This window comes from Tasmannia lanceolata, unplaced genomic scaffold (genome assembly GCF_043159265.1).
Source record: "Tasmannia lanceolata isolate RefF3 unplaced genomic scaffold, GAP_Taslan_0.1 ptg000016l, whole genome shotgun sequence".
In the NCBI taxonomy this organism is placed as follows: Eukaryota; Viridiplantae; Streptophyta; class Magnoliopsida; order Canellales; family Winteraceae; genus Tasmannia; species Tasmannia lanceolata.
The window spans coordinates 13,984,897-14,011,631 of record NW_027518693.1 but is presented as its reverse complement, the minus strand read 5'-3'; the positions used below and the strand labels follow the sequence as shown (position 1 = coordinate 14,011,631).

Below are 26,735 nucleotides of genomic sequence, written 5' to 3'. Positions count from 1 at the left end.
CCTAGCAAGGATTCAACTCAATGGTAGGGCCATCAAACATTAATAACCCTTATGAACCCTTATAAATGCTTAGACAACCCTAATCACGACAGTTATGAAATACATAGCAAGGGTTCAACTCAATGGTAGCGCCATCAAACATTAATAACACTTATGAACCCTTATAAACCCTTAATACACCCTTAAGACACCCTTATACACCATCATAAAAAGACAGAGTTATCAAACACATTAAATGAGATATTAGAGGTTACAAGCACAAACCCTAAGAGGACAAAAATAAAACTCACCTGTTTCTCCTTTTTTTTTGTTCTAGGCGTTAATGGGGATTGCGGAAGATAAAAGGTTGGTAGAAAAAGAAGGGAACACTTTTTTATCCCTTTTTTTTTATGGCTTAACGTGTATTTTGAGGATGGAATGGTATTTCGGTCAAAAACCTTGTTAGGAAAAGCAAAATGGAACCACAAGTTTGAAATTCAAGGGGTCCATCTCACTATTTATTTCCCTTGTTTAAACTCAAGGATTAAATGAAAAGAATTTGCTCTAGGAAGTTACCAGATAATAACCCCTTGTGTAATCTTGTATCAAGAAGAAAAATCTATAATCTGCTCTAGTATATTTCTCCCCACCTTTATATTTCTCCCATTTTGGGATTTGCTAGTGTCCATTGCAAAAGGCATTTTGCGGATGGCCTGTTGCATGTGAGAGCAGCCCCACAGGCTCACTTTTCAGCAGATTTTGTCTTCATTCACGAGGTGGCTGCTCTCACATGCAACAGGCCATCCACGAAATGCCTTTTGCGATTGAGGCTAGCAAATCCTTCCCATATTTATGTCACTTTCAAGCTTGACTAAGAGTAGGGAAAGTTCTTTTTTCCCACTCTGTTAATCACACCAGAAAATGGTGTATCGTCTCTACTTCGGGCAAGAAAAAGGTGGTTTTGTTTTTGCTTGGATATGAAACATCCTCTCCTTTCTAAAATTTTGCATTCAGCCAAAAACCATTGGGCCACACAGGCTTAAGTTCATGGGTTTCCATAGGTAGGGTCAGTGGGGTCATGTAAAGACACATGGATCCATGCAAGCTGGGAATATTTTGTAATTTCACCAATACACAGAAAAAAATAGAAACAAAATATGCACTAACAAGATCATTTATCTTGTAGATAGTTACGAAGCGACCCACAATAGCCTTGGTCCCATTACAAACAGACATCTTGGCGGACCACGAGGCTTGATGGATCAAGGATCTAGGATCATCCATATGATAAGTTTGCAAGATCAACGATTTTGATTACAAATACATGCCCACATGGCGTATCCATAGTTTGATTGTTAGAACCATGGTTTTAAATTTCGGTTTCGGTACCGGTTTTGAACCCACCGAAATCGAAAATTCGGCCGAAATCCGGCGAAATAATAAAAACAATATTTTATTCGATACGAAATTTAAGTAAAATATTAAATTAATTAAAAAAAAAACAGGTTTTAGGGTGAAATTTTTCGGAATTTAGAACCAAAATTTCGGACGAAATAAAATACTATTTCGGGTAAGTGCCCGAAATTTCGGTGTCAGCCCCGACCGAAACCTGAAATTTCGGTCTGAAATCTCGAAATTTGAAACCATGGTTAGAACTACACAGGCACCATAAACTTTCTCCCCATACAAATTCCAATGTTCCATGAATTTCATGAGCTGGTTGAAAGAAATCAGCCTATTATAGAAGCACTCAAGTTCAAGAAAATTTCTCCTAAGATACCAATATCCAAACATTTTGCTAACATCCCATCTTTTCCATGTAAAAACATTTACAAGTTTTGTTACAAAAATATTTACAAAATTTGTTCCCTGGATTCCGTGAAACTTTCTGCTTGAACTGATATACTAGAGCAGAAAGATCTCTTGGTTCACTGCTCCTACAATTCACTCAACACCTTTCGTCAAGCTATTCAAGAACTGGTCTGCATTCATGATCATTCATATACACTTTAAAATAAGGATTCATGACTTTCTATGTTTGTTGTAATGTTACTATGAATGCTTATAAACTAAAGAAATTTCCAAGCATAAGCATGACCGGATTTCGGTGGAGACCGACACCGAAACCACCAAAAACCGAAACGGTCATTTATTCGAAACCAATTTGACCCAAAAAATCAGTTTTTTAAAATTAATTTAATATTTCACCAAAATTTCGGCCGAAATTACCGAAATTTAATATTGAATAAAATATTAGTTTCGATTTTGTACCAGATGGGTCCGAAACCGGTACCGAAACCGAAATTTTAAACCTTGAGCATGACATATAGGAAGAATTTACCTTGCCTGTTTGGTAAGTTACATTAGATTAAACATCTAACAGCTTTTTGAAAACCACTTGTCGAAGTGAAAAAGGTGCTTCCGGACACGATATATATGGACGCTATAAAGTATTGCCGCCAATGTTACTGACAAAAATGACAGCATCTCCAACTTACCGAACTCCTGAAAGCAGAACCAGCAAAGGAGAGAGAGTAACAATTTCCATACATGATTTTTGTAACAAGAGCCAAGTTCTATGAGAATATGTAATTAAAAGCAATAATGATTTCCGTTTCCTAATTTGAATTATCATGTACTTCACTAATTAAATGTGATATTATGGTGCGATTTAGAAGCTTGGAAGCATGGGAAAGATGTGGCATTCAATGATGCAAAATATGAATTTGAATCGCTATAATATCATTGCCACATAAATGACAAGGATTAGAAGCTCTTAAGTTACTTAAAACCAGACAAAACATGAAAAGGAAAAGATAAATGACTATTATTCCATTACAAAGAAACATAAACTGTTAAGGTTCAATAGCTTCAACATTCCCAGTAAATCATGAAATGTTGTTTGTTGGTTTCCTTTTCTTTTTTTAAAGATAACAATCAAATTTTTTTACCAAATCAAGTTTGTTAGTTTCTTTGGTCAATTCAGTTATTATCTGGCCTCATTTTGTATGAGAAGATTTTCAATCATTTCAACCTCGATCATGCAGTGAAAAAAACCATTGAAACTTTGTCCTATCAGAGTAGTGGATTCCATGAAATGTGAATTGCATTTTCGATTATACAGAATATCTGGATGGGACAAGGCATACTTACATCCTAAGGCTCAAAGCTCGCTCAAGTCAACTGACTTGGTTGGAAATTAGGTCAAAAGGAGTGGGGTGCTTTACTAATCAAGAGTCTATTAACTTACAGTTTGGAGAGACTAGGGGTGGGTAGGGAGACAGAGGTAGGTATTCATGCATGCATTTACGTATGTGTGGCATTGGAGAAAGCATATTACAGTCCTACAGCGAGATCAAACAATTGCTCAGTTTCTCAGTTACAACAATCTACTCAGATTGAAAATAAAAGAGGTGTACAAAAAAGCTAAAAGGAGGCAATGCTCTCTCAGTACAAGCTCTAACCGACCGACTCACTTCCTTGTCAAGATAGCTACTACACCATTTGTACTCGATTAAATGTTGGAAAAAATCCACATTCAAATCAATTATCTAGTTTAACATTCCTTAATCTCCACATTCCGGGACTAGCTCTCTTTGCCCAAGTGATCATATTCAATGAATCACCTTTGACCCATGATGTACTTGATAACTCCACATTATGGATTTGAAGCTCAGTAAGAAGATCCAGCACTTCCACTGCAATAAAAATCACCCCCCCCCCCCCCCCCCCCCTCATTAAAGTACCATGTGCTATTGTTGTCGTAGCTTTTTTTTTTTTTTAAAGAAATCTCTCTTGTTATCATGCAGAAAAAAGGAAAAAAAAATCTACTAGCATGAAATTAGCAAAGGAAGTACTTACCTGTGGCTTTGAAATGATGATGCCCATGATATAAGTCAACAAATCCAATATAGACTGGAGTGAGTTTTGGACGCCTCCCACCGCACAACGATCAGATTCAGGTACTTGATCCTGGTCAAAGTGCACAACCGTTACAAATGAAATCAGTACTTACTAAGTTTTAGTTCCAAAATACAATTTAGTTCAAATATTCTATCTAGTTAGAAAAAATTTCTCAAAAGCAGTATATGTGTGTGTGTGCGTGTGATTGTAAGTTTTAGTTTCAAAATACAATTTAGTCCAAATATTTCCTATCTAGTTAGATAAAATTTCTCAAAAGCAGTATATGTGTGGGCGTGTGTTTGTATTTGTATTTCTGTACCAATGCATGTCTGTATGTGTGTGTCTATAATCTCTCTCTCTCTCTCTCTCTCTCTCTCTCTCTCTCTCTCTCTCTCTCTCTCCATGTACATATACAGGGCACTGATATTCGCACTCCCATGGTTTGATAATGAGGAGAGCTCACCTTGTCTTTTATTTTTAAATTGGCTGCTGAGAACTCTTTAGGAATTGTAATAGCCTTAGACAGCTGGTTAAATAATAGAAGAGAAGGTGAGCTCACCCAATTATCAAAAGATGGGGATTGAGAATATCAGTGCCCTATATATGTATGAATGTGTGTATACTGTATACCGACACATAAAAAGGGATGAGTGTTATTAGTATTCCCTATGACTTGGTTGTAGGAAGCACTCTCAACAAATGCTGATACTTCCATTATGTAGCCATAACATGGAACATTACATTCACCCCAACTTGAAGTGGTGATATCCATAAATAGCACCTGACAAGAAGAAATACATGACATAGTAGATGTGTATCTTATTTTTTTGTAGTATTTGACAAATCTATTTTTCGTTTATAAAACGCTTTTATAATTACACATGTTTCCTTCAATTTCTTTTGTTGCATAGATTTTATCAAGAACCTTCCTTTATTTTATTTTTTTAAATGGCAAAATCAACACACCCCTAAATAGGCTAACCTTCTTATTATCACTTTATTGTCGTAGCTATTATTATTAAAATTACTATAGTATTTTAAGTTCATGCACCAAACCCTACGCATTTCCAGCACATCTTGATTAATTAACCTAGTCATCTTCTGAAGTAACTCAATGGATGCCCTACATGTGGAGAAGTAGAGAGAATATTCATAAAACCAAGCTTGGGTAATCACAGCTGCTGATATGCACAGAAGACTTAAGCTTTCAACAATGCATATGTATGCACGTTCAAATACTAGTGTAAAATTCGGAACATAATTGGTAACAATTAAATCTGTACTATTCCACAAAACTATTTGAAAGATATCAATAAATTGCACCTGTTTATTGTATAGATACATTGGTCATGGACGAAAATATTAAAGGAGCAAAAATACCCCTACAATACAATATCCTCGAACAACTCTCACCCACCTATGAAAAGAACCCCGATACTTTTTAACGCCTTGGTAAACACATCGAAAATCTGTATCATAGTAGAGATATAAGGGGGAAATATCCAAGATAAAAACTTCTCTCAAATAAAATGGCTTATCCCTGTATGCTTTGTGTGCTGATGGCACACTGGATAGAATGTGATCTTAATTGTGTTGGGAGTTATTGCAATGAAGATGTGTATGAGAAGATGGATGAATTCCCTGGTTAGTAAGGACCTTTGAATCCACATAATCTCTATGCAAGTAATCAACATGGCCACTTGTTGTCACTAAAAATGATTTGTATAAAATTGTTGCACCAAAGTGAAATAAATATAAAATAATGATTGAGGAACCAATAAATGATTTGTCACTAAAAATCATTTAACTGTGACCAACAGGAATACTGTTGTTGACAAATTCATGAATACCTTAGAGTAGAAACTATCTTATCAGAGTTAGAGACGAGATTTCACCTGCATTTGTTGAATGACAGATAAATCAAACATCCATAACCCAAGACGAGATGCTGCAACTCCACCCATTAACATCCATGATGAAATGATGCCATTTTGAACCCAAATGGAAGCAACACATACTAGCAAAAGTAACCACTGCACAGAAGGAGATCACTATCAAACACTTTGCACATGTATGATAGCATTGTAAGGTGTACCTCCAAGAACCACCAGGTGTTGAACAAAGAGGCCCCAAAAGTAAAGAATTTTTTTTTTATAATAATCACTACTCACAAATTAAAGACAACTTATGCTTGATAGTTACAAATGTAATTGCTTTGAAGGTTAAAAGAGCCTCTTGAAATTTTTGAAGAAAGAAAGGAATAAATTCTTTGTTAAAAAGTAAATAAATGCATCATCAAAGAAAGTGTTGAATAAAGCTTCCCCAATGAAAAGATGTCACTACAATTTGTAGTGAAAGATGATACCTGGGTCCAAATAGACCATAATCCAGTCCGTAGAGTTGAAATATGTGAATGTACAATTGGGTACACAACTGTTGCAGCGATTCCTATAATAGCACTTATTCCACGTGCAATGCCAATAACATAGGCAGGTATCCCTTTCCATTCCAACATAGCTGTCATCAATGTTCCAAAGCTGTACGGGAAAAAAAAACAGATGCATATTACAATCCTCCAACAAAAGTAAAGCATTTGTAACAAATTTATGAATTAGAGGACAGGAAATGGCTACAGTTTCTATGAATAAATCATTTGTATATTACACGTAATCACAGAAGGTGATCTATAAAGGATAGCACTAAGCACATAGTTATAGTCAAAGAATCAATATTAAAGCTGAAATTGCAGTGTGACCAACTCAACAAGTATAGTCAGCATTACTGTGTTAGAAAATAATTGTGATGTGTTAATAGGTGTTGTTTATGTATTTTCCCATAATTTTCTTGTCATTTCTGTAATTTTCAACAATTACCAGTAGTTTTTTTCTACAAAATATATGAAATTTTCAGTTATATCAAACAAGAATTAGACCACATGCTTGTCCAACTCCAGAAAGTCAACCTGTGGTGAGCATTCCTTTAGCTAATTTGTGACCTCGTAAGTTTTTTTAAACCTTCTTTGAGAATGACTTGAAAATCTGGATATCTGGAACACAGCACCTTGCATTTTGCCTTCTGATTCATAGGAGATGTATAGTCAAATGTTGAAAGTCTTATTAAGGACATTATTTCCATATATCATTTTCTGTAGATCATCATTACTTTTTGTTGTCCATGCATGTTCCGAAAAACCTTCCTCTATGATAATGCTTTCACTCAAAGTGTTAGGTAGATTCTTTAAGAGAAGAATATGTGCAATTTGGAGAGTGGAACTTGGGACTTGATTAAGCTGCCTACTTGAACAGACAAGCGCAATGCAAATGGATCTTTCAAACTAACGATATGATTGGGCTGTTGTTATTTGTTAATGGTAATCAAGAGCTTTACTAGAAGAGTAAAGAGGTTTTGATCGTGCTGGTCAAGCAAATCAAAAAAAAAAATGAAAAATGAAAGCACAATCTCAACCAAAATCAGCAGATGAGAAATGGTCATGAACAGGAAGGATTGTACTGATCACACCAAAACGAGCTAAAGCATGTGCATCCCCATTAGCCAAATAATGGATGTGCTGGAAGAAAATTGATTTGCCTTCAATATGAACCCAAATCCTCCATCGCATCCGCAAATCTCCAAGGGAAGTCTTTCCCCATTGCACCCACCGAGTAACACTGAGTGATTCACATACAATAATTAGGGAGATAAGGGCTTCAGGAGGATGCTCTTCTTGAGCACGAGGACTTCCGCCTTGGTGGAGTCCATCATACCAATGGGCGCCGATATTGTTAAAGAGATATAAGAATTACTGCGTAAAACTTATTCATCTAATAAGAAAATTCATGTATTTGCCAATTTTATCAATGAACATTGTCTTTGCAACAGGGTGATAGAAGTGTTCTTTAAGGAATGTAGAGGAGCTTCATGTCATAACCCAAATAAAAAATGCAGAAAACCAAACTGAAATAGCAACATTCAACAAGAAATGGTGGACCATTCCCCACAAATGTATTTCAAAACCCAAGGACGAACAAACGAGCTTGTAAATGATGTACAGATGGCTTAAATACAGTGCTATTAAACTGTCAATGAGACAAAATACAGATCTGAATATCACATCAAGGTTTGAATCATTTACCGATCTGAGACAAAAATACAGATCTGATATAAAAAACATGCTACCCTTAGTGGTGACTGGTGGCTTCGAAATAAAAAACAAGGTTTGAATCTACAACAGATCCACATTGGAGATAACCAAAGGGATCAACCCACAAATATCTAAGAAAGAGCAAGGATCAGCCTTGTATCAAGCTTGAGGGAGGACGAAGAGCAAAGGGATCACCTCTATTTCTCTCTCTCTCTCTGTCTCTCTGTCTCTGTCTCTCTGTCTCTCTCTCTCTCTCTCTGTCTCTCTCTCTCTCTCTCTCTAGGATCAGCCTAGAGCAAGGATCACCTTGTATCAAGCTTGAGGGAGGACGAAGAGCAAAGGGATCAGCTGTCTCTTTCTCTCTCTCTCTTTCTCTCTCTCTCTCTCTCTCTCTCTCTCTCTCTCTCTCTCACACACACACACACACACACACACACACACACAAGTCCAAAGAGTAAAAAAAATTCTAACCAAGCGTATCTCCATTTTGTTACAGAGACAGCAGAACCAAAATTATTATTGTGCTAGATGTCAAATTTGAAGATACACTTGTTAACATCATTACCATTAAAAAAAAAGAAGTGTTAACGTCCTTACCAAGGTTGTAGGTAGGAATAGACTTTATAGTATCCTTTGCAAGCAGGAAATGATTGAAATCTATTCTGCCTCTAGAGGGGGTCACTTGAAGTAAAATATATTAGTATCATTTTTTTTCTTCATATATAGGACTGAATGGGTATTGCCTAATATTAAAGGGCAGTTTGCTTGTTTGTATTCAGTTGAAGTGAAAGGAGAAGAAATCAATTGAAGGAGACCACCCAAGTCATGTAAATTGAGGTAGAGAAGAGAGAAAGAATGGAGGAGAATAGTAGAAAATAGAGGGAAGAGGGAGTTTGTGGGATTGAAAGTCTAAACCCGCGAATCCTATGAACCTTCTTGACATATGTGCTTAAAAGCAAAATTACAAGTATGACATCAATATGATGGGCCTTATCCTAACTAGGCATGAATAATGTAGAAAACAAATATAAAATTGCCCTGTCTCTTAACACTTCCCCTCAATCTAGAACATATATATCACCCGTGCAAAGCTTGGAAGAAATAATACAAAATTGACTGCAACCAAGTGCCTTCGTAAATACATTTGCAAGTTGATCTTTACACCTCAAACATGGAGTAAATATCATCTCCATAGTGACCTTTTCACAAAAAAGAAGAAGTGATAATCTACTTCAATATGCTTACTTCCCTCATGGAATACTGGATTACTAATTTACTAGTAATATAAGTACTTGCATGGTTATCAAACAACGTAATTGGCCTTTCAACCACAAACCTCATCTTTTACATGAGAGTCTTATAACACATCAATTCACATCTAGTGTGAGCCATAGCACGATACTCTGCCTCGCACCAGAGTTGCAACTATACTCTACTTCTTGCTCCTCGATTTAACTAGATTTCCTCTAACAATATACAATAGCCAGTAGTCGACTGCCTATAAGAAGGTGATCCTACTAGTTCTAGATTAGAAAGTCTTTCCACTCTCAAGTGGACATTCTTCTTATGGATAATTCCTTAGTCAAGTGTATGCCTAAGGTGTCTCAGATTCCCAATGATCCACAGTAGGAGCATGCATGAACTAGCTCACTACACTTACAGAAAATGAAATATAAATACACATAATAGTCAAGTAAACAAGCTTTCAAACAAGATGACGATACCGATTTGGGTCCTCAACATATCTCCTTGAACCTTTAACTGTTGATGTTAGGATGTATGGGTGTATCAATAAGCTTCACTCCTAAGTCCTAACATAACTGTTTCTGACAATAAGCAATAATCCCCTGGCGATAAGTTCATGTTGATCTTTAACCTTGGTACTTAAATTCCAAGAAAATATCTAAACTGCCTCAACTTCTTGGTACACACATGTTCTTGCAATAACTCTTCAAAGTATAGGCAACTACTTGTAACAATAATGTCATCAACAAAGGCAACTATATCAGTGTTATTCTCCCTCTATGATCATTACTAGTAAAGATAATATCATCAACAGAGGCAACTATATCACAGTGTTAGAATTTTTTTTCCACACAAAAAATGAATGATCCACACGACTATGATGAAAACCGTACTTGGTAATTATAGATGATAGAACTAAATTTATAAAACTAACCATGAGGAGAATGTTGGAAACCATAGATAGCTTTCCTCAAATCACAAACCTTATCTAATGCCCCCTAAGAAACATACCTTGGAGGTTGCTTCATATAGACTTCTTCTCATAGGTTAGCATGAAGAAAGGAATTTTTAACATTTAGCACAATGGCCTATCTTTATTGGCAACAACAACAAAAATCACTCTGATTGAATTAAGTATTCCAATAGGAGAAAATAATTATTGATGAATCAACACATCTTTTTTCTTGAGGTTTATCGAATTTGACAATAGATACAAAGGTCGAACTTTGACACTTGCACCCATACCCATGGAAGCTAGCTCTGCATTGATTGGCAAAATTCTTCTTCAAAACAACTTTTTCTTTGATGCAGAATTCTAGAAAAGATACACTTTTCGAGTCTGAAAGCTCCAAAAAGGCACATTTAATGACATGAAACTCTAATTTATCGGTGTCAGGACTCAGATAATGAATACATAAAGAAACTAGGGTTAGGGTTTTAGTCAAATTGTGTACGGTATGGAATGAGGGAACAACACAAGATGGGGAAGGGAGGGGTGGGCGAAAATAAACGGTGGGGTAGGGGAAGAGTGCGGCTAGGGTTAGGGTTAGGTTAAGACGACCGACGGAGATGGGAAGGGAAAACCCAAAAAAAAGAGGCAAAACAAAAATATTAGGTTTTTCAAATAAGACAAAAAAAAAGAGGGTTTGGGTTAGAAAAGCTAAATGGTTAGGGTTGAAATCAACAACCCAAAAAATTGAAAAACAAAGACAAAGAAGGGAATAATGAATCTTTTTGTTGATGTGGATCTCTCACACCATCTGCTCTGATACCATGTTGATGTTCTACATGATGATGAGAGAGAAATAGAGAGAAGGAGATGAAGTGAAAGAGGGAGACAGAGAATGCGAGAGTTAGAGGAGAAAGGGTGTGAGTCTGGAATGCGTTAAAGCATTCTCTCACCCCATACGATAAATTAAACATAACAATAGTCATATTATGACCATAATACCCTTAGTACATTTAACAAAAACAAATGCAACCAAACGCTTAAAGAGGAACATAAAAGAAAGGATTAGTAGGAAAGAGAACAAAGTAGGAAACTTCTCATGCGAGATTGAGGATGGCATTTGATTAATCAACATACATTTAACAATGCATCTTCTTATTAGATCTTAGAAATAAACATATTAAGTAATAAAATCTGAGCGACTTTAAGGATATGACAATTTTTACAATCAATTTCATTTTGTTGTGCGGTGTGTGCACAAAATGTTTGACGCAAGATACCAGAATTGAGCAAGGTATTTTTGAAATCCTTGTGACGTATACTCCTAAACATCATCTGGATGTAAAACACACATTTTTGCCAAATTGTACAAAGCTTTAGATCTCTCTTTTATCAAATATGATGAAGTCATACAAGAGTAATCATCCACAAAAATATACTCTGACAACCTTTGAACTCTAGATGAAACCCAAATATCATAATGAACAACTAAAAAAGGAACTAACATCCATTTATCGCCCCTAGAATAAAAAAAGAACTTTGTGATCCTTGCCTAACTCAATGTCACAAGCCTTCTAATCATTTGCCTCACATCCAGGCAGCACTAATGCAATGCCCCAAAGTTATTGCAAGTCAACCTAACCAAAGTGACATAGCCTTGTGTTTAAGGCAAAAGAACACACCACACAGACTCTTACACAATAAAGCAATTGAGTGGAAAGGGAATAAGGCTTGTATTACACTGTTGTACACTGTTGGAAGCCTACAAGGATTGGAGGGTTTTTTGTTTTTTGTTTGAATAGAAAGCTTACAAGGCTTGGAGTTCTGAAGTGATTTGTAAATAAGGAGCTCTTACCTATTTATAGGCTCCCACCTCTTATAGTAATGGTCATGGTCATCTCACATGGCAATCATCTAATGGTCTCCGACTGTCTGAAAACTTTTATACTTACTAGAGTTCTGTACACTAAACACTCTAGAACCCTTACAAGTCTTTGCAAATATCTACACACTACCAACTCTTTCAAGTGTCTACTATAATTCTAGACTTCTGAATATTCTCTACTCTTCCACACTAGGTTTGAACCTCATTTGGGCTTATAAAAGGGGATCCAAGTGAGAATAATTATCACCCCGTGACATCAAGCTTCAGTCTAAAGTAGAAACAAACCCAGGACCATGATAACTTTAAACTACACAGGGATGGTTGATGAAGTCAAAATGCCAAAGTTGAGGAGAAATGGCCAAATGAAGAGCAACACCAGTCATTTACGATCCGGATAGTAGATTCCACCTGACTCAAGCCCTCTACCAATCATTCTCTTTGTATTTAGATCTTGAAACACAACATGAAGGGAAAGAGGTTACTGAAGACTGAAGAAACTTGGTTAGTTTGTCAACAAATATAGATTAAGGGGAAAACTCTGGTACGTGCAGAAAGATACTTAGTAGAATACCATGTTCCATGACTAGTCATAGGAGCTAATGAACCATCGACTAGAGTAACGAAATAGTTTAGAGTGGTTGAAGACCCACCAATTCTCCCACAATGCGTGCACTTTCTATTATCACGTCCTCCACAATCGCCACAGCCTCATCCTGACTCCCGGCCATGTCCTCTGCCAAAACCATCATGTCATTTGCCAAAATTGCCATGTCAAATTCCACATCACCTCTGTCTGCCAATGATTTCAAGGCAAACTCCTACTCCGATACTGATATATGTAAAGAGACTTTAGAAATTCCAACGCACTGAAGTCATGAATAAAGGCTATTCAATGAGGGAATCTCTTTGAAAGCCAGGATCTTCTCATGAACTTCATGATATTCTGGAACCAATCTAGAAAGAAACTGTGAAAACTTGTACTCTGCTGCCTTTCCAATAGTTTTATATAAGATATGAGAGATTGATACACATTGAACTCTTCCCCCATGCACTACGAAGCGCACTGTAATACAAACTCAAACCCAAGTTTCCTTGTTGAAACAAGAATACTTCTCAAACAAGACATACACACATGAGATAGTTTCATCCATTTAGAAAACGGGACGTAAAGGAACACAGTCCATAGGAAGGCAGGACAACCACAAAATAGGGCAATAATACAACACACTAGTCAAACCCCATGAAGACAGTACAATAAAAAAAATTAAGGCAGCACAATCATAAATTAGGGAAGCACACTAGCTACCCCACATAAATACTGCACAGCAGTCCAAGGCAGTCCACATGAAGGAAGCACAATTAGCCCAATCCTGACAAAATTTTATTAGGGACAAATTAGGGAAGTAATCTCCCAATCCACATGAAAGAAGCATAGCAGTTCACATAATACAACATATGTTGCGAGCCTAAATTGGCCATAACACAAATAAAAAAGCAAAGATAGAAAAAGAGGAGGGAATGGTAGATTTGAGGCAGCCGGAACTCCTAACGGTTCAATTCGAGAGGAACCATGACTCCCCTAAGAACAAAGTCTCATTTGCTGTAAAATTCTCTTTCTTTTCCAATTTTCATTAACCTAAACTAAAATACATGCATAAAGGTATTGCCACATCACTACCCCATTAACCCACTTACACAACACACAACAAGTAACCAACACCCACTTACATGACACATAACAAGTAACTAACACCCACAAATCTAAAATACATAACCCTACAAAAACTACTTTGTAACTATATCATATACACCAAAACATGTACGTATCAACACAATCCTTCTGTGCAGAGAATCTACATATACTTGTCGTAGTTCATCCTTGATTTAGCTCCAAAAATGAGAAACCCATGGATTTTCTGTGCACTAAAAGGTTTGCTCAACAGAAGAAATCCCATGAATGAAAAGAGAGATAGGGAGATCCAATCTAAGTTTCCAAGGAAAAGGACACAAAAATCAGACAAGGAACTTCAGAGTCTTGGTTCTACTGCCATGCTAAAATGAAAAGAAAGCCTTATGATTTCACTTGGAGGAGTCCACTCAAGTGAACAAGTCATGGAAATTAAGGTACAGACGAAGAGTGAAGAAGTAAAGGAGGATAGAGGAATAGGGAGTTCATGGGATGTGAAATTCTAATGATGTGACTCCCATGAATCTTCATATGTACTTAAAACAAAAATTACAAGTATGCCATCAATATAATGGGCCTGGTGAATAACTTAGAAACCAATATAAAACTATCCCTTCTCTTAACAACAAAATATTGTGCTGAACACAACGGTTACACATAATTCCTTCTTCTTCTTCTCTTTTAGTTTTTTCCATATTTCTCCTTCACTACTCAGTTATTAATTCTCTTTGATATCAAGATATTGGAATGCTCATTTTAGAATGTGCAGGGCCATGATGATCTGATTGCCTCGTGAAATAACTAGATGCTTAAAAAACAAGAGAAGTTCTCATTATTTACGCAAAGACAAAAAGAGCACTCATAAGTTGAGAAAAGGAATAGATAAACTATCCTAATTGAACTAAAAAACTAATAAAAAAACACAACGACGGATCTTAAAAGTTAAAAAAAGAAGGAAAGAAAAAACATCTAACTGATGACTTCACCTACATGTTTATAGTACATCGTCAATAGCATAGCTATTTCATCTTGATGATAAGAGTTTCTTTCAATGTTGGGAACATGGCTTCTTTCACTGTTATAAGTGAAGCTTTTGGATAAATGAACTACAGTAAATTGTACATCGCATATTTTTTTATCAATAAAAGATTATTTAACACAATGCTCTTTTAATTAGCACAAGGATTCATATTCGTCATATCTTTCTAAGAACATGTATTGTATGGATAAATTTTCACAATATTATGATCACTGGAGTTATAACAGATGGATGAGAAACCTTTAAAGATCGCATCAAGGATGGTAACATGAACTTACAAATAAATTACTGATCACAAGATAATAATTATTGAACGGTTTAATTTTTCATAAGATGAAGAAGCAATGTGAAGGTATAATCACCTGAGAACGGTAAAGTAAAGCAAAGCTAAAGCAACTCCTGGAAGCACCGTTTCCTGCTTTGCATATACAATCCACGCATCGAAGAAAGGAATTTTCGAGAGCTTTCTAATTGCTTTACTTTTCCATGAATTTTTGAGGGATGTTGAGGATCCCTCTAGAAGAGGAGAATTATCGGTATCATTTGTGTTAGATGAACTTTCTAATGAATCACTTGATTCAAGTTTTGTATTCCTCCGTTCACTGCTTTCTTTTAATGCCGGAAATCCATTGTACACAGAAATTAGAAGCCAATATTGAAACCAAACAGATATAGTATTCCAGAGTGCTAAACTTATTGCTGATGCTTTCAGCGATACAAAGCTGATAATGAACCCACCAAAAACAGGTGCCAAAAGCTTGCAGATTAAATCAATCCGTCGAACAACGGAGTTCATATTCGTCAATACTTCTGGAGCTTGTCCATTTGAAATCACCACAACCCTGCAATTTAGGCATAACATCAATAATTGAGAGACATTTGGAAAACTAAAATTAATATTAACTTCTGCAAACCAACTCAACAGTCAGAAATCTGCTATAACATCTAGCACAAGTTTCATCATGAAATCACATATTTCAAGTGCCACTTCAACCATTCAAATTAAATAAATCAAGAGATGTTTAAAATTGAATCTGATAATGTGTTTCTCTAACTATAAGCTAGAAAAATGCAATATTAAGAACAACATGAACTGAAAAATGTAACAGGACCAAACAAAAAAGCGCAACTTTGACTAGATTTTCTTCGACTGCATTTTGAAACACTGAGATCAAGATCGTCCTCAAATGTATTCTTTAAAATTTTTACTTCAATTTTTTCGGACTGATTTTCTTTATTTTTTTAAAATGGGCTTTAAATTTTTTGGACTGATTGAAAAGAAGCTTTTATGGTGTTTTAAAATTCTTGGTTTTGAAATTCAAAGGAGCATATTTGGAATTGTTAAGAGTGTAAAAGATTAAACAACGCCTTCTCCAACAGCTTAAGCGTTTGGAGTAACTGGTTGTTTCACATGGTATCAGACCAAAAGGTCCTGCCCACCCCCCACCACCCTCTTTTTTATGACAAAATATGCCCGAAAGCCATTGATAGCTGTTGATTGGAGTGTTGAAGTTGGATCGTGTCAAAAATTAATTCACCGAACAGTTTATTGACAAATCCAAGTACATATCAGATCTAGGCAAGTAGTCAGATGTGCCAATCTAGAGTACTGATCACAATGGAAAGATTGAATGGGTCAAACATCTTTAATGGTCACATTCTGTCAAAATGTATATTGGGAGAAGGTCCAAACTAGAGCGTATGTATGGTGTTGTGAATTGGAGCGTTAATTGTACTGCCAGGATCGAGTATTGGAGTTAATGATCACGAGATAATTTATGGTAAAAGTAAATGAATGTAAATTGCACAAATAAACGGAGACAAGATTTAATGTTGTTCGGCGTAAAGCCTAGTCCACGGGCGAAGACGGATCAAAAGTATTCACTATGAAAAATAGGAATACAAGTGGTAGCAGCTCAAACACTCAAACCCAAAGTCCAAATACGCCCAATTATCCTCACGGATGATTTACACAAAATTGGGTATATACATATTTCTTTCAAACTCTCTGAACTGGGGATATCTCTTACCAAAACGCTCTGCAACTGCTTTCAGTTATAAGCGAGATCAAGGAGCAAAGTCCAATTGTCATTAATTGAGAATCGGAGTATCAGAGAAAAAAAAGGAAACATTACTCAGGCCTATCACCCAAGTCATGTTTTTTCTCCAATTGCATTAAATGCAATAGCTATAGATTTGATAGGATAGTGGAATATGTTAAGGCATTCTCTACATAGGGTGACGTGGTCCTGCAATTATAAGAATGAATGCAATAAATGCATTCACATAACATATGGTCATGTAAAAGAGCCAAAGGAAGATGCATATATGGTCATATAAAAGAGCCCCCGAATTGAACATTCTTTTAATCTTTCATCCCTAGTTAGTTCACCTAGATGCAAACTTGGAATCTTGGAACAGATATTCTTAGCTTAAAGGAATTACTCATCTATAGTCATCTTGCCTTAGAAATGCAAAGAATCTCATTTTCAAGTATTTGAAACCATCTCGTGCTCTTCCAATTGAAGAGTGTCTCAAGCATCTCCGACCCCTTCTCTGGTGACTTGATATCTCGAATATGATTGATTAAAGTTATTTGGGTTGATCTTCTTAAAGCATAGAGGCCATTTTTTTGAATGGTAGCATAGAGGGCTTTACCACAAAGTATTCTCCATTTCTTCCTTGCTTCAGCGTTCTCAGGTGTATAGGTCAGCATCTCCATGTCATCTTCATCAATGATTTCCCATAGATCTTGCCCCTTAGGTCTTCTTGCATGGCTTCCGACATCGCTACTTAGAGTTGTTGAGTTTCTCCTTGATGAAAGGACTCCACCCACCATTGATATCCATCGTGGGCGACTCCAATCGATGCAACCTTCTCCTCCTTGGGTCATTGCTCCTTAAAAAACCGGGTTGCTTCTTCACTAAGCTAACCTCCTCTGATGCCCCCAAAATAGTTTGGATACCATGTAGGGCAACATGCCCAAGATTGTAGAAGACAAAGGCCCACACCCAAAATAAAAAGAAGATCACAAACAGTGGAGAAATCCAACAAGAACAACATTTATTCAACTCAACCAAAATATAATCTTAAGGCTCAATTTCTCTCTTACAATTGTGGAGAAAGACTCCATACGTGTGGTTGCTTATATTATATATATATATATATATATATATATATATATATATAGAGAGAGAGAGAGAGAGAGAGAGAGAACATTTCCTACACACTTGTGTAGGTAAGTTACCTGCACACTAGCTTAAAATACAGTGGGGGCCCACATTGTTTGGGTGATTCAAACAATTCATTTGAATGGTCCTCACATAGATAGGGTGTCCACAAAAAATCAGATCCATAGGATCATCCCAACCCTACGATTTTTTGTGGACACCCTATCTATGTGAGGACCATTCAAATGAATTGTTTGGATCACCCAAACAATGTGGGCCCCCACTGTATTTTAAGCTAGTGTGTAGGTAACTTACCTACACAAGTGTGTAGGAAATGTTCTCTCATATATATATATATATATAGACCCTAGAGGTTTCTAGGCTCATTCTAGATCATTTACATTACAATGGAGTTTTCTAGAACACCACATGCATACATGGATTTCTACACATTCTCTAGTCTTCGATCAAATGGAACTTTTGCCTCCTACAAAATTCGTCTGCATTATAAAAAAAAAAAGCACCCTCATGACAAAAGACCAAATGCCCATGCACATAAAATAAATTAATCAATTAAATATTTCAACAGCTTTCTTAGTCAACAAACTACAATTCCCTAAAAAGGAACCATAGAAATGCTCTATTGTCATTTTGTTAGCTCATTTATATTCTTATGAATTGTTTTCCATCTCTTCTGCCATACAAGTTTAATTCTTAAGCGCCCAATTTGTTAAAGGATTAAAACCAGCAAAGATCACATTACTGATCAAGCTTGATTTGTATGTTTCACTGATATTCTAAGTCCAAATGATACAGCTCTATAAGCTGTTCAATAGTACCTTTTTGCAGTATTAGCAAGCATAGTTATTTTCCTTCTTGCAATAGTACACGCTCAGTACTTTAAAATACTTAAAAACAGTAATGATAAGCATGGAAATATACATCAAAATGAGAAGTCTTCATGAGCCAACATGCAATACTACAAAGCAAACAACAATTAAAATGCCCATATGTAAGAATCCCTAGCAGCTGATAACACAACTTTGTTTCAACTCAAAATCCATTGTAGCATCAAGGAGATATAAACCCATTGCAGCATCAAGTAGATTCTGGATTACCATTCTCTCTCGATCAAGATGGTACCAGCAAGAGTTGAAAGTACCCCAATTGCTCCAGAAATATTTGTTAAGATGACAAGCCAAATAAATGCTGAAAAATTCGTTAACTTTAGATCACTGTAGATCAGTAATGCAGTCACTGTGCCTCCAGCCACTATGAAGGACAGATTTTGGGTCAGCAACCATGCTCGAAGAACCTGCAATTAAAAAGGGCAAAATGAATGCTTTCACTAATGATAGAATCAATGTTTCAAAACTCAGACTCTGACGAGAACTCGGTAAAGTTTAAACAGAGTCTACTCGGGTGACTCTACAATTTACATGGTCAATTTTTCATTAACTCGGGTGAGTCAAAGGGGTTTTGATTGACTTGTTAAGACAACTCTGACTCAGACGGAGACTCGAACAAGGTAAAAGGAAGTCAACTTAGGCGAGTCAGCGATTGACAGAGTTTTCTAACAGTGGATAGATTGAGCTTGAAAACATGACCATATATAAAGTTGCAAAACCAAATACATGTGCATTTATGCAACTCCAGATTTAGTAATCACCTGTATATATGTCAAAGGAAAATGAATGCTTTCACTAATGATATAATCAATGTTTCAAAACTCAGACTCTGACGAGAACTCGGTAAAGGTAAAACGGATTCAACTTGGGAGAGTTAACGATTGGCATAGTCAATTTTTCATTAACTCGGGTGCGTCAAAGGGTTTTGATTGACTTGGGAAGACAACTCTGACTCAGACGAAGACTCGGGCAAGGTAAAAGGGAGTCGACTTAGGTGAGTCGGCGATTGACTCAGAGTTTTCAAACAGTGGATTGATTGAGCTTGAAAACATGACCATATATACTGTTGCAAAACCAAATAAATGTGCATTTATGAACTCCAGATCTAGTAATCACCTGTACATATGTCAATCTTTCGACCAATTTTCCAACAATGGATCCAAATAATGCAGTCGAGGCAGATTCAACAACACCGTAAATAGCAGCAAAGAGTAAAGAATCTGGCCAAAGACTGATCATGTATAAACCAACACAGAATTCCCACATTCTGCAAGGAAGAAACGAAAAGGAGATAGAATGTCAAACAACAGCCAATGTGAATAATCAGGAAATCCCTATTTCACATAGATTCTGTGATCATTAATGGCATAAGTAGAAATAAATAACATATATGTGAGGAGCAGAGATATACAGGACATTCTAAGAAAATTCAAAATTCTATTCACATTCCTGTTGCCATGAATAATCATCAAGGAATACGTCATGCATTTGGTAATGGTAGCTGCGTTATAGAACAACATAAGTAAACATTCTCAGTTTGTTGGCAATCTGACAAGTGGAAACAAGATTTATAAACTCCATCAAATACTAAAAAAACTTATCAAGTTCGCTTGACTGACTTGAGAATCTTGTTACCTCAAGAAAATCAAGTACTCAAAAAATGCCAGAGATCGAACCGAAACTTGAATTGTTAACACTTAAACCAATATTCAACTGAGTTCGAATCAACAGACTAATGGCCTTTATCAAGTCCGATTTAAACTTCAACGTTCTTAAAACTTGAGTGGAGAAAAAAAATTACGTTGGAAGAAATCAACATCGATTGACTAGCTCAAGCAAGGAGCTATACTATAACTGTACACTACATTAGGATAGTTTTAATTGTACACGAGAAAAGTCATACAAGAACATCCTCTAGAGCTAAAAGCCTTAAAGATATGCTATAACATAGGATTGCGTAAGCTCGCTAGTTTAATTGGTCAGCCTCTTTATATGGATTCAACAACTGCTGAAGCTTCAAGGCTCAGTTATGCACGAGTCTGTGTGGAAGTTTCAGCAGAAAATTCCCTCCCTCACATCATTCATATGCAAACCCCATCAGGAGACGAAACCCAAGCAGTAGAATATGAGTGGAAACCTAAAGCATGCTCTCTTTGCAAGGACTTCAGCCACACAACTGGAAGATGTGCCCACAGCCCAACGAGCCTCCCATCTTTCACCCCTAAAGTTAGACAGGAATGGGTAAAAAAAAGCACCCCTGCTGCCCCACCAAAAGAAAAAGACCCTGAATGTGTTCAAAGCCTTCCAAACCTCCTAAGGGAGAAAGATATAATATCAGAATGCCCAACCCAAAATTGGAAACAATTTCAGTATTCTAGACAATCTAGACCCTGAAGCATTGTCCAACATTGAGCAAGACAATCGGAATTCGACAAAAGAATTCAACATTCTTCAAGACCTAGACTCAGAAGCCATACAAGACAATGTCAATCAGGACTCAGATGCAATGACGGATGATGAAGAGAGTGAAGAAGACTCTGGATCAGAGGACTACTCCGACCCTGAAGAGGTTTCCTCGTTAGAATCCTCATCAGAAAAGGAGGACGATCAAACAAACACAAAAGGCCCCAAAAAGAATGTATCCTGGGCGGATGAATGTAATCAAGTCCACCTGATTCTAGTCGAGCATGAGGATAGTGGTGAAGAAGAAACTCCAAAACTTGAGGAATCAAATGAATCATGGCAAGAAGTTCACAAGAAAATTTGGCCAAAACGCTCACAAAGAGCCCAACATACCCCTTCCAAATTAGTTGATTATGTAATTCACAAGTACTGAGCATTTTGATCTCTTAGGCTTAGTGTTTCATCGCTCATCTGTGCTGAGCCTTGGTTCTCCCTCTCTCGCATGTTCCGAGTTAGGGTTAGTTTTGTGCTTTTATTGTATCATCTATCTCTTTATCTAATAAATTGGTAGGGTTCCCCGCTAAACCCCAGCTTACCCATAAAAAAAAAAAACAACGCTTGCCTAAACAATTTTTTTCCTGTAGCATTTGTCTTACAAGTACAAACATATCAGACCAGTGTTTAGAAATTCCGGATCGACTTAGAATCTGAAATCTTGATTTCAAGTTTTTGATTCAGCAAAGGCAAGGAAAAACTTCCAACTTTATAAAGAATCAATCCAATGGGTAATCATCTCAGTCAAATTTTTATAGAATTGGAGTTCCTGGCAAGGCCAGACAAAGTTGACTTGTCCTTCTTCTGAGTTAAACAGCAAGTTCTCAAACTTGGTTCAGACTTAGAACCAACACAAACCCATCATAGGTATAAGAATCCACAACAGAACATATCAGAGGATTCAAAGAATAAAGGTGAAACGACCACAACTATGACATTCAAATCAATCAAGATCCATGGCTCAAAAAATGATTGATTCTTTGGCTATCTAGAATCACAATCATATTGATATCTAAATCATTTTAATGATGCTGCATGCACTCTATAATCAAAACAAAATATTCCCAGATTGCATGACAAAGGGGAAAGACATGCCTTGCTCCCCATCTTGCTAGGAAGTGCCCAACATACAAGTAGACGATAAGAGAAGGAGGAGACTGTTGAGAAGAATCATCAGAAATAAGAGATTGTCTCATTTCTTCTTCCATTTCAGAGCTGGGGTTAAGAACTTGAGCAATGGTGATAATGGGTCATGATGGAATTGTAAAGGTGGGTAAGATGGGAATGATTGAAATAAAGATGGTCATTGTTGCATGGGAATTTGAAGTGTTCAAAACCCTCTTTTTCTTATTTTCAATGGCAGAAGTGTTCAAAACTTTCTACTGAAAATCATGGTTGTTTAGGGCCCATCGATAATGAATGGTCCTTTATAGAAAGAAAAAAAAATGCGTTTTGGAAAAGGGTTTTTTAATAGAATCCTCTAAAAGGTTCAAATTGTTTTTTAACCATATAAAAGTAAAATCTTTTTGGGTAGAGCCTTTTGGGGAAGCCATAAACCGTAGGGGTCCTGCCCACTTGCCCAGCCCAACGCCAGTTTAAAATGGGCCTTCTACCTATTTTTCATAAAAAAGATTATGTCTTAAAATGGACCTTTTACCTATAAATCTCTAATTTGTAAAATATATTACATCCAGTCATTGAGAACTATGATAGTTTTGAACATAAAATCCAAAACCAACAGGCCAAAAACAAACAAACAAACAAAATCTTCAAGCAAAAATCATTACTTCATAATTGTGAGCGGTCTTTCTGTAAAAAAAAAAAAAAAAAAAAAAAGGTTTCTTCTGGTATTTAGGGACTTTTGGAATATTTTTCCAAAAAATTAACCTTGTAAACATTCATCATTAGGGGTGGCAAAATTGGCCGAACCGAACCGGAACCGAACCGAAAATTCGGTTTCGGTTTGGTTCGGTTTGGGGATCAAACCGAACCGAAACCGAATATTTTCAATTATTATGAGTAAGGGGTGGCAAAATTGGCGGAACCGAACCGAAACCGAACTGAAAATTCAGTTTGGTTCGGTAAAACCAAACCGATTCAAATTTTGGTTCGGTTCGGTTTGGGGGTCGAACCGAACCGAAACTGAACCATTGCCACCCCTATTCATCATGATAGAATTTGTAAATTAGGAATTCATTGGCAAAAATCACTTTTCCTAATTTACTTATCATATTTCCTGGGTTTAAGAAACTTAAAAGACATTATATTTTAAAAAATGGTATATCTCAAGAGTGATATTAGATATTATTATACAATGAAATGAAATCAAGATCAAATATTCTGAGCTTAAAAGATTTGATTTGATTAGGCTATATTGGTTGGTTGGGTTAGATTAGGCAAGTGAATTAGATTAGGATAATGTATTTCCATAATTATCTTATTCTCTTGTTGTGTTTATCATTTGAGCGTTCTATAAAAACAATCCTTATGCTCAATGTAAATCATCCAAGAATTAGTGAAATCTTATCCTCATTTTAACATATATTTCCATCCCAAGCCACAAAAATAGATATTGCATGTACATTCAACTCTCATGTGAGGTGAATCAAGTGAAGTGCTTCAAATTTAAAACACAATTTTCCATTAACTAAGTGGCTAATAAGATGCCATGCATACTTAATAAATAGCCAATCAATATAATAATCTCTTCTTAATGAAAAATATGACAGTCGAAAAAAGGTCAACTTCCAAAGCTTTTAAATTAAAAGATTGCGTGCAAGGTTCTACTGGGATAACATGTGTATTTTATAAATAGATAATCAATATAATAGTATTCTTTAATGAAAACAATGATAGTCCATAAAAAATCCAACTCCCAAAGGTTTTTTAATTAATAGATTAGGTTCTAATCCCCTTGGACAAACAATGTACAAATATTATATTCCATGTAACAAGGTTGGCGATGTATCATATCATGATATGGTTTTTGATATGATAAATGGCATTTTTTCACCTTATTTATTGTATTGCCTATAGCTCAGTGCTAGCAAAACGGGATTTTGCTTGGAAAATAAAGACAAAACCCTATGTTGCGACTCATGAACAAGAAGACCAGGAAGTGAGCTTGAATCCCCACGAAATGCAAAAAAACACAATGTGGAAATGACCAAATCGTTGGTCAATTTCACTTTTATCTTTATTTTCCTAACGAAATCCCGTTTTGGAAGGGTTTTGCTTATTAAATTTATCGCTCTTCTTGTGATTTTTTCTGCGGGAGGGATGCTTCAATACATTGTGACCTTATTATACTACGAAGAGACACGCACAGTATGGCGTAGTAGGTCTCACCTTTGGTTGGTCAGAACTGATAAATGATAGGCCTTGCTTTGGCTTGAAAAATAATGTTAACGGTAAAAATAAATAATGTGTATTTTTTTTTTGTTGTTGTTGAATACATAGCCAGATGTTCACATTAATGACTAAAAGTACAAATTATTAGATCTTAGGATTGTAATATTTTAATATTTTTTAGTTGAAGAAGTCTAAACTGAAGGGAGCCCTTGCAAAAAAGAGGTGAAAGGGCTCTCCTATTGGCTACACATCACCATCATGCATTAATATCGGCTCCTCCCTTCAGTCTAGAAATCCTCTTTTTAGTTTTTCACTCATATTTTATCACATATGGATATGTCGTGCCAATCTCCCAAAAAGCAATTTTGCAGCCCCTCTTTTCCAAGTGAGAAGTGTCACCTCATGAACTAAGGCCGCGTTTGGATAACCACAAGATTTAGATTTGGATTTCTCACTTTTGCAGTTGAGATTAGGAACTGGATCAGATCCTTAGATTTCCAAATCAGCTACAACGGTGAAAAAAATCCGATTTGCAAATGTGTTCTGCAAGACATTATTTGGAAATCAATATTTGTAGCAATTAACTTCACCCTCGGTGCTCCTCAACCATGCTGCTGCAGCAGCCAGATGTCCCTCCCTCTCTCCCTCTCGTACAAGAAGGGCATGAGGATGATTGATGTATTTTGTATCTAAAACTCAAATCCATATTCAAATACAAAAATATGAGGTGTCCAAATGTGGCCTAAAAGAATATGATAAATTCATGTACGAGTAATTTATGAACAAATTGTGTTTTATTTCTAAAATGACAGGCATATGGCATTTTATTTGATTTCATGTCTATCTGGGTCTCAACCCTTTGCCTTAGGATTAGTTATCTCTCAACTAGATAGATCTTCTCAATTGGAAGATCTCTTATATGGAGGCCGGAAGACAGCAACAAACAAAGCCCAAAGCAGGCCGTTCATTTTAGGAACATTTTCGGCGTGTCATTGGGTTAGACGAGTGAGCTATTATGCTTTCTTCAAAGGCTTCCTCTCCCACAATAATTGGACCAAAACCGGCTTCCCATGTGCACATATGTAATTTTAGGTGTTTCATTAAGAATACTCTTGGTGAGAAACCATACGGTATCAGTGTAGCCGGTAGAGCAGAAGTACTGCCTTTGATATTTGATGCAACATCACTCTCTTAAAAAATTCTTAAAAAGTGGACAGACAGAATTTCCTGGTATTTCGCCCTCCTTTGCAAATAAATTGAAATCTCAGATGGAAGGAGTGTAGGCGGTACAGCAGCCAGCGGTACTGCTGTACTACCTTTGATATTTGATCCAACAGCTGTCTACTTAAAAGTGGGCTGTTGTTGGATCAAATACCAAGCGCAGTAAGTCTTAAACTAGACTTCACGCTGAGACTAAATAAAATCTCTACTTTTGGTATACCACTTTACTTTGAAAAACTTTTGTTTTCACTTCTTTAAAGGCCAAGTTTGGCAACCTGAATTGTTTTTCCATATGGAAAACAAGTGTATCAAGTGAAAAATTAGTATATTCAAGTGGAAAATTTGAGCATGATCGGCAACACTTCTCATTCTCGCCTAAAGAATTGGGCGGAAACGGAGTGATGAGAAACTTTAGAAACGGTTATTTATCGCTTCAATGAATCCTATTTTTTAGTCAAAAAAGTAGCAGAAATTTTCGAAACGGACCTTAGCGGGTCACGTAGCCAAACCAGATTTTTGAGATTTTTTTGGCTTTCGTCATTCTCCACCCCTAAAAAAGGGTCACGTAAAAGAATAGTTGTTGAACACGCCCCTAGTATATAAAATGGCGAGAGAGGACTAGGGAGGGTGGGTTATGAAGAAACTTGAGATTGCATGCCCGAGTAGATGGTAAGAAGTGGCTAAAAAGCAGGGAAAAAATAAATTGTATTTTTATTAGAGTTTTTCTTTTCCTTATTTTTTAGCTTTTTGATCCTCTCCTCACTCATGCCCACTCTAAGTCTCTCCTTCTCCCAAGCCCT

General features: G+C 36.3%; 1 protein-coding gene across 4 annotated transcripts; it reads right to left on the bottom strand.

The window, feature by feature from the left end:
• Nucleotides 1-1,717: 1,717 nt before the first annotated feature.
• LOC143848777 (solute carrier family 40 member 2-like) lies at nucleotides 1,718-22,746 on the bottom strand. 4 transcript variants are annotated; one of them, XM_077357829.1, is made up of 9 exons: nucleotides 22,459-22,746; nucleotides 20,023-20,173; nucleotides 19,117-19,313; nucleotides 15,191-15,670; nucleotides 6,248-6,419; nucleotides 5,778-5,915; nucleotides 3,841-3,951; nucleotides 2,321-2,484; nucleotides 1,718-1,961 (listed from the first exon to the last, which is right to left on the bottom strand). In XM_077357829.1, exons 1-8 carry the CDS (start codon nucleotides 22,569-22,571, stop codon nucleotides 2,356-2,358), a joined length of 1,491 nt encoding a protein of 496 aa, XP_077213944.1. In that variant the 5' UTR covers nucleotides 22,572-22,746; the 3' UTR covers nucleotides 1,718-1,961; nucleotides 2,321-2,355. The 4 variants fall into 4 exon arrangements, 3 of the variants coding, with proteins under 3 accessions (XP_077213944.1, XP_077213945.1, XP_077213946.1); XR_013235471.1 differs by lacking the exon at nucleotides 1,718-1,961 and having other exon boundaries at nucleotides 2,342-2,745; nucleotides 3,725-3,951; XM_077357830.1 differs by lacking the exons at nucleotides 19,117-19,313; nucleotides 20,023-20,173; nucleotides 22,459-22,746 and adding an exon at nucleotides 17,293-17,953.
• Between the last annotated feature and the right edge of the window lie 3,989 nt (nucleotides 22,747-26,735).

Coding starts and splice junctions, on each gene's coding strand:
- LOC143848777 (XM_077357829.1), bottom strand. CDS start 22,571: ATGGAAGAAGAAATGAGACAATCTCTTATTTCTGATGATTCTTCTCAA. Junction 20,174..22,458: donor CTAGCAAGATGGGGAGCAAG/GCATGTCTTTCC, acceptor TCTTCCTTGCAG/AATGTGGGAATTCTGTGTTG. Junction 3,952..5,777: donor CTGTCATTCAACAAATGCAG/GTGAAATCTCGT, acceptor CACTTTGACCAG/GATCAAGTACCTGAATCTGA.